This window comes from Saccostrea cucullata, unplaced genomic scaffold (assembly GCF_032062105.1).
Source record: "Saccostrea cucullata isolate Sc308-1 unplaced genomic scaffold, CSIRO_AGI_Scuc_v1 ctg9316, whole genome shotgun sequence".
NCBI classification, from domain to species: domain Eukaryota; kingdom Metazoa; phylum Mollusca; class Bivalvia; order Ostreida; family Ostreidae; genus Saccostrea; species Saccostrea cuccullata.
Window position 1 is genome coordinate 16,787 of NW_026925198.1, and position 8,662 is coordinate 25,448.

Consider the following 8,662-nt stretch of genomic DNA (forward strand, 5'->3'; position numbering starts at 1 on the left):
CGGCGGTGTGATATATACGAGGTTTAAGATTTTTATAGTATATTAATTAGCTGCAAGTCCGCCATCATCAGGAGCCTATTTGCACATCTGTTATACAGATTATTAAATTAGTTAGGAGAGGAGCATATTACTCAGATTTTTAATGTGTTTAATGACACAATATGATTTTCTTGGAGGATTGTATTGCAATCCTTATATTTTTTTGAATATGCTGGTATTTTAATAATTTTATACATCGATTTTATTAGCGAATATCACATACAGGATGGGGTTCCTGACTTAGAACCCATCCAATATTCAATTATTTGTTTGTATATATTTGAAAATTCAAATATATTAAATCTGAGTAAATAAATTTGGTCTGTTGTGGGCTCGGCTTAGACTGAGAATTTCCCTAAAAGCCGTATCAACAGCATATGTATGTATAAAATTATTAAAATACCAGCATATTCAAAAAAATATAAGGATTGCAATACAATCCTCCAAGAAAATCATATTGTGTCATTAAACACATTAAAAATCTGAGTAATATGCTCCTCTCCTAACTAATTTAATAATCTGTATAACAGATGTGCAAATAGGCTCCTGATGATGGCGGACTTGCAGCTAATTAATATACTATCAAAATCTTAAACCTCGTATATATCACACCGCCGAAACACTAGATTAGTGTCGAGTCAAGTGATTTGAGGTTCGTGGCTGATGAGAGTCACTTTCTTTGAAATTTATGGACACCATAAATTCAATTGGTAAATCTTCCTCTGCTGCTGGTCTAGCCAAGACACAATTTAATGACAGAACTAGAGAACTTAAAGAGAAATTTGATCGTTATCTCATGGAGTTCAAAATGAACATTAGATCGACACGAAATCCAGCTGACCGGTTACCTAAAAGACAGCCGATGGACAGAGAAAAACGCGGGAAACATGTACAACAGAGAGGACAAAAATTCCGTCCCTATTAAAAACATGGTGTACTCTGAAATAGACATTGTTCTATATTGAATCTCAATTATGATTCATTTTACTTCATTTGTGCAAATCTACGAATTATATTCTTTTGTTTATTGGGATTAGTAAACCAATTTACTATGAAAGGTATCTATTTCATTTTCTTTCGACATGTCAGAATGGTATCTTGGCTGCTTCAATCTGATTGGTGCGATATCGCCCATAACTCCTCCTACATTCTGAAGGATACATGTATATCTATTGTCATTCATTATTTTGTACACATTCACTTGCAGAATGGCTCGTCGTTTCAATCGAAACGCCAAATCTAAATCTAAAAAAAACAGAGCTATGAATTTTAAAGCTCGAAAAATTAGAGAACACAAGAATAAAGTGCTAATAGCACGAGATCATGTGTTTAATCTCACACCTGACAAATTGTCAGATGATGAGTATTTACTTTTGGCGAAAGGTCTAAAATTTGTACCTTCACCTGTCTCACAAAAAGTCAAACAACAAGTGATGAAAGATTTTAATGAATTTGCAAGAAAATTAAAATGTAGATTCATGTTTCATGATCCAGATAGTGACAATGATATACATCCTTTCCGCATGAAAAGCGGTTTTGAACCGCAAATTATGAACAATTCAGTTCAAACATATATTGACAAAACAAGACTTGAATTGTCATCTATGGAGGTTCGCAAATCATCTGATAATTTAAGCACTTCTGAACGCCGAGCATTAAAAAGGCTAAAAGATCGTAAAGACATCATTATCAAAAAAGCTGACAAAAACAACATGTGCGTTGTCACTAGAAAGACTGATTATATCCTTGAAGGTGAACGTCAGTTAAATAGCAAATACTACTGTAAAATTACTAATCCCAAACTAAATCATCTCAAAGATACTATCACAGAAAAATTGTGTGAGATGAATACTAAGGGTGTACTTGACAACATTACCTATGACTTTCTTCGGAAAGTTAAAAATACGAGGGTAGGGAGATTATATTTGCTCCCTAAAATACACAAGCTCAACATTGAAACTTTTAATGAAATTAAAAACAATGGTAGCTGCAATTCACCAATTATTCCACCAGGTCGACCTATTATCTCACAAATAGGTTCACCTACAGAACGCATTAGCCAGTATGTAGATTACTTTTTGACTCCCATCGTGCAAACACTAAGCACGTATATTAGGGACAGTTCAGACTTCATTCTAAAAGTTGAACAACTCAGACCACAGCAAAATTGCCTATTGGTCAGTTATGATGTAACTTCACTCTACACAAATATGCAATTTGAGGAGCTAATTACGGCTGTTCAAGTAGCCTATACCAACTTCAGCAAAGCAAAATACACTATACCAGCTCCGCCTACAGCTGATCTTTGTTTTCTTTTACGACTTGTACTAGAAAACAATATATTCGAATTTAACTCTGTTATGTATAAACAAACAATAGGATGTGCGATGGGTTCTAAGTGTTCCCCATCTCTGTGCGACATTCGCCTTCACCAAATCACAGATGAAATCATCGATAAATTTACAGGGAAGAATGATTTAATATATCATGGTCGCTATCGCGACGACGGGTTTATCATTTTCCACGGATCGGAAGCGGTCATCCATGAACTATTTGAAATAGCCAATTCACACCATCCTCTACTCAAATTCACATATGAAATCTCCACACAAGAAATCAATTTCTTAGACACTACAGTGTTCAAAGGAAAAAGATTTAAAACCAATCAAATTCTGGATTTTAAAACCTACATTAAACCAACAAACACATTCCAATATTTGGAACGGAATAGTGCACATAACTCCTCGGTTTTTAAAGGATTCATCAAAGGTGAAACAATACGCCATATGAGAAATACAAGCAATGAAATAACTTTGCTTGAAATTCTGCGTGAGTTTGAGTTTAATCTCTTAAAAAGAGGATACGATAAAATTGAAATCAAGTCTAACATGCAAAATGTACTCGCTAATTATAGCAGAGAGAAAACCCTAAAAAGTAAAAGTGACATCAAGAAAAAAGGAATTCCTCTTGTTTTTGTCACAAAATACAACCCCTGTATACGACATTTAAAAAGAAAACTAATAAAATATTGGCATATCCTTACAAAGGATGAAGACTGTAAAAAAGTCTTCTCAGAATTACCTATTGTGTCCTACAAACGCAATAAAAACTTAGGTGATATTCTCACCTCCTCAACTATTAAATAATTTAATTTTATATTATGTGTAGATACATAAATGCATAATGCAAATAAACTCCTGATGAGGCGGATTTGCAGCAATATGAAGAAAATTATTTCTTCATCATAAATCAATTCTTAAAAATATACCTCGTGTCACACCGCCGAAACACTAAATTAGTGTAGAGTCAAGTGATCGGAGGTACGTGGCTGATGGGAGCCACCTGTTTAAAATTTATATGAGGGACCTTGTCCCAATGGCTCTAATTCCTGAGAATCGCCGACTTTGTCTGCGATCCGTATTTCCTTTCATTTGATCTCGCTGATTCATTTGTTTCGGCATAAACCAATTAATACACACCCATCAAATTCCATACATTAGTCTGAACTTTGTATGAGAACTCCAAAATGCACAAATTGTCATTAAAGAAAACAGTACTTAGAAAAATGGAGACACCAATGGATGATATTCCTTGTAACCAGGAACAACTAAAGAAAATGACCACTGAATCTGAAACTGATGAAGAGGAAGATGATTTTAATTATGATCTAGACCTGACCAATTTGGATGTACCGTCTTTAAAAGACAATTTTAAACCCGGAAGAGCAATGGCAGACATTGTGTCGGAAGCAGTAAATAAATTTGAGACCGAATTGAGCAAAAGACACAATATTGCAAGTGCGCGCGAGGGAATCTCCTACGCCATTGTATCAGGAAAATTACCTCCCTACATGAAGTGGCAAATTGAGTGTCGCCCAAACCTGGCAGATCAAATCCTTAATAAAGAGTTCCAGGAAATGTTTAAAAATGAAACACGGTGCCTGAAAGACAGGGCATTGAAATCGACAATCGAGTTCTTGGACGACAAAATTAGTCAGTCCAACCACCAGCTTAAAGACATCCGAGTGGACACCATAAATTCAATTGGTAAATCTTCCTCTGCTGCTGGTCTAGCCAAGACACAATTTAATGACAGAACTAGAGAACTTAAAGAGAAATTTGATCGTTATCTCATGGAGTTCAAAATGAACATTAGATCGACACGAAATCCAGCTGACCGGTTACCTAAAAGACAGCCGATGGACAGAGAAAAACGCGGGAAACATGTACAACAGAGAGGACAAAAATTCCGTCCCTATTAAAAACATGGTGTACTCTGAAATAGACATTGTTCTATATTGAATCTCAATTATGATTCATTTTACTTCATTTGTGCAAATCTATGAATTATATTCTTTTGTTTATTGGGATTAGTAAACCAATTTACTATGAAAGGTATCTATTTCATTTTCTTTCGACATGTCAGAATGGTATCTTGGCTGCTTCAATCTGATTGGTGCGATATCGCCCATAACTCCTCCTACATTCTGAAGGATACATGTATATCTATTGTCATTCATTATTTTGTACACATTCACTTGCAGAATGGCTCGTCGTTTCAATCGAAACGCCAAATCTAAATCTAAAAAAAACAGAGCTATGAATTTTAAAGCTCGAAAAATTAGAGAACACAAGAATAAAGTGCTAATAGCACGAGATCATGTGTTTAATCTCACACCTGACAAATTGTCAGATGATGAGTATTTACTTTTGGCGAAAGGTCTAAAATTTGTACCTTCACCTGTCTCACAAAAAGTCAAACAACAAGTGATGAAAGATTTTAATGAATTTGCAAGAAAATTAAAATGTAGATTCATGTTTCATGATCCAGATAGTGACAATGATATACATCCTTTCCGCATGAAAAGCGGTTTTGAACCGCAAATTATGAACAATTCAGTTCAAACATATATTGACAAAACAAGACTTGAATTGTCATCTATGGAGGTTCGCAAATCATCTGATAATTTAAGCACTTCTGAACGCCGAGCATTAAAAAGGCTAAAAGATCGTAAAGACATCATTATCAAAAAAGCTGACAAAAACAACATGTGCGTTGTCACTAGAAAGACTGATTATATCCTTGAAGGTGAACGTCAGTTAAATAGCAAATACTACTGTAAAATTACTAATCCCAAACTAAATCATCTCAAAGATACTATCACAGAAAAATTGTGTGAGATGAATACTAAGGGTGTACTTGACAACATTACCTATGACTTTCTTCGGAAAGTTAAAAATACGAGGGTAGGGAGATTATATTTGCTCCCTAAAATACACAAGCTCAACATTGAAACTTTTAATGAAATTAAAAACAATGGTAGCTGCAATTCACCAATTATTCCACCAGGTCGACCTATTATCTCACAAATAGGTTCACCTACAGAACGCATTAGCCAGTATGTAGATTACTTTTTGACTCCCATCGTGCAAACACTAAGCACGTATATTAGGGACAGTTCAGACTTCATTCTAAAAGTTGAACAACTCAGACCACAGCAAAATTGCCTATTGGTCAGTTATGATGTAACTTCACTCTACACAAATATGCAATTTGAGGAGCTAATTACGGCTGTTCAAGTAGCCTATACCAACTTCAGCAAAGCAAAATACACTATACCAGCTCCGCCTACAGCTGATCTTTGTTTTCTTTTACGACTTGTACTAGAAAACAATATATTCGAATTTAACTCTGTTATGTATAAACAAACAATAGGATGTGCGATGGGTTCTAAGTGTTCCCCATCTCTGTGCGACATTCGCCTTCACCAAATCACAGATGAAATCATCGATAAATTTACAGGGAAGAATGATTTAATATATCATGGTCGCTATCGCGACGACGGGTTTATCATTTTCCACGGATCGGAAGCGGTCATCCATGAACTATTTGAAATAGCCAATTCACACCATCCTCTACTCAAATTCACATATGAAATCTCCACACAAGAAATCAATTTCTTAGACACTACAGTGTTCAAAGGAAAAAGATTTAAAACCAATCAAATTCTGGATTTTAAAACCTACATTAAACCAACAAACACATTCCAATATTTGGAACGGAATAGTGCACATAACTCCTCGGTTTTTAAAGGATTCATCAAAGGTGAAACAATACGCCATATGAGAAATACAAGCAATGAAATAACTTTGCTTGAAATTCTGCGTGAGTTTGAGTTTAATCTCTTAAAAAGAGGATACGATAAAATTGAAATCAAGTCTAACATGCAAAATGTACTCGCTAATTATAGCAGAGAGAAAACCCTAAAAAGTAAAAGTGACATCAAGAAAAAAGGAATTCCTCTTGTTTTTGTCACAAAATACAACCCCTGTATACGACATTTAAAAAGAAAACTAATAAAATATTGGCATATCCTTACAAAGGATGAAGACTGTAAAAAAGTCTTCTCAGAATTACCTATTGTGTCCTACAAACGCAATAAAAACTTAGGTGATATTCTCACCTCCTCAACTATTAAATAATTTAATTTTATATTATGTGTAGATACATAAATGCATAATGCAAATAAACTCCTGATGAGGCGGATTTGCAGCAATATGAAGAAAATTATTTCTTCATCATAAATCAATTCTTAAAAATATACCTCGTGTCACACCGCCGAAACACTAAATTAGTGTAGAGTCAAGTGATCGGAGGTACGTGGCTGATGGGAGCCACCTGTTTAAAATTTATATGAGGGACCTTGTCCCAATGGCTCTAATTCCTGAGAATCGCCGACTTTGTCTGCGATCCGTATTTCCTTTCATTTGATCTCGCTGATTCATTTGTTTCGGCATAAACCAATTAATACACACCCATCAAATTCCATACATTAGTCTGAACTTTGTATGAGAACTCCAAAATGCACAAATTGTCATTAAAGAAAACAGTACTTAGAAAAATGGAGACACCAATGGATGATATTCCTTGTAACCAGGAACAACTAAAGAAAATGACCACTGAATCTGAAACTGATGAAGAGGAAGATGATTTTAATTATGATCTAGACCTGACCAATTTGGATGTACCGTCTTTAAAAGACAATTTTAAACCCGGAAGAGCAATGGCAGACATTGTGTCGGAAGCAGTAAATAAATTTGAGACCGAATTGAGCAAAAGACACAATATTGCAAGTGCGCGCGAGGGAATCTCCTACGCCATTGTATCAGGAAAATTACCTCCCTACATGAAGTGGCAAATTGAGTGTCGCCCAAACCTGGCAGATCAAATCCTTAATAAAGAGTTCCAGGAAATGTTTAAAAATGAAACACGGTGCCTGAAAGACAGGGCATTGAAATCGACAATCGAGTTCTTGGACGACAAAATTAGTCAGTCCAACCACCAGCTTAAAGACATCCGAGTGGACACCATAAATTCAATTGGTAAATCTTCCTCTGCTGCTGGTCTAGCCAAGACACAATTTAATGACAGAACTAGAGAACTTAAAGAGAAATTTGATCGTTATCTCATGGAGTTCAAAATGAACATTAGATCGACACGAAATCCAGCTGACCGGTTACCTAAAAGACAGCCGATGGACAGAGAAAAACGCGGGAAACATGTACAACAGAGAGGACAAAAATTCCGTCCCTATTAAAAACATGGTGTACTCTGAAATAGACATTGTTCTATATTGAATCTCAATTATGATTCATTTTACTTCATTTGTGCAAATCTATGAATTATATTCTTTTGTTTATTGGGATTAGTAAACCAATTTACTATGAAAGGTATCTATTTCATTTTCTTTCGACATGTCAGAATGGTATCTTGGCTGCTTCAATCTGATTGGTGCGATATCGCCCATAACTCCTCCTACATTCTGAAGGATACATGTATATCTATTGTCATTCATTATTTTGTACACATTCACTTGCAGAATGGCTCGTCGTTTCAATCGAAACGCCAAATCTAAATCTAAAAAAACAGAGCTATGAATTTTAAAGCTCGAAAAATTAGAGAACACAAGAATAAAGTGCTAATAGCACGAGATCATGTGTTTAATCTCACACCTGACAAATTGTCAGATGATGAGTATTTACTTTTGGCGAAAGGTCTAAAATTTGTACCTTCACCTGTCTCACAAAAAGTCAAACAACAAGTGATGAAAGATTTTAATGAATTTGCAAGAAAATTAAAATGTAGATTCATGTTTCATGATCCAGATAGTGACAATGATATACATCCTTTCCGCATGAAAAGCGGTTTTGAACCGCAAATTATGAACAATTCAGTTCAAACATATATTGACAAAACAAGACTTGAATTGTCATCTATGGAGGTTCGCAAATCATCTGATAATTTAAGCACTTCTGAACGCCGAGCATTAAAAAGGCTAAAAGATCGTAAAGACATCATTATCAAAAAAGCTGACAAAAACAACATGTGCGTTGTCACTAGAAAGACTGATTATATCCTTGAAGGTGAACGTCAGTTAAATAGCAAATACTACTGTAAAATTACTAATCCCAAACTAAATCATCTCAAAGATACTATCACAGAAAAATTGTGTGAGATGAATACTAAGGGTGTACTTGACAACATTACCTATGACTTTCTTCGGAAAGTTAAAAATACGAGGGTAGGGAGATTATATTTGCTCCCTAAAATACACAAGCTCAAC

At 35.0% G+C, this 8,662-nt stretch overlaps 2 protein-coding genes across 2 annotated transcripts; both read left to right on the forward strand.

Annotated features, from left to right (window-relative positions):
• The first annotated feature begins 1,247 nt into the window (after positions 1 to 1,247).
• On the forward strand, positions 1,248 to 3,185 carry LOC134268326 (uncharacterized). The gene has a single exon (XM_062750572.1). The coding sequence runs from the start codon at positions 1,248 to 1,250 to the stop codon at positions 3,183 to 3,185; it is 1,938 nt and encodes a 645-aa protein (XP_062606556.1).
• Positions 3,186 to 4,583: 1,398 nt separating this feature from the next.
• Positions 4,584 to 6,521, forward strand: LOC134268327 (uncharacterized). The gene has a single exon (XM_062750573.1). It carries the CDS (start codon positions 4,584 to 4,586, stop codon positions 6,519 to 6,521), a length of 1,938 nt encoding a protein of 645 aa, XP_062606557.1.
• The last annotated feature ends 2,141 nt before the right edge of the window (positions 6,522 to 8,662 follow it).

Coding starts and splice junctions, on each gene's coding strand:
- LOC134268326 (XM_062750572.1), top strand. CDS start 1,248: ATGGCTCGTCGTTTCAATCGAAACGCCAAATCTAAATCTAAAAAAAAC.
- LOC134268327 (XM_062750573.1), top strand. CDS start 4,584: ATGGCTCGTCGTTTCAATCGAAACGCCAAATCTAAATCTAAAAAAAAC.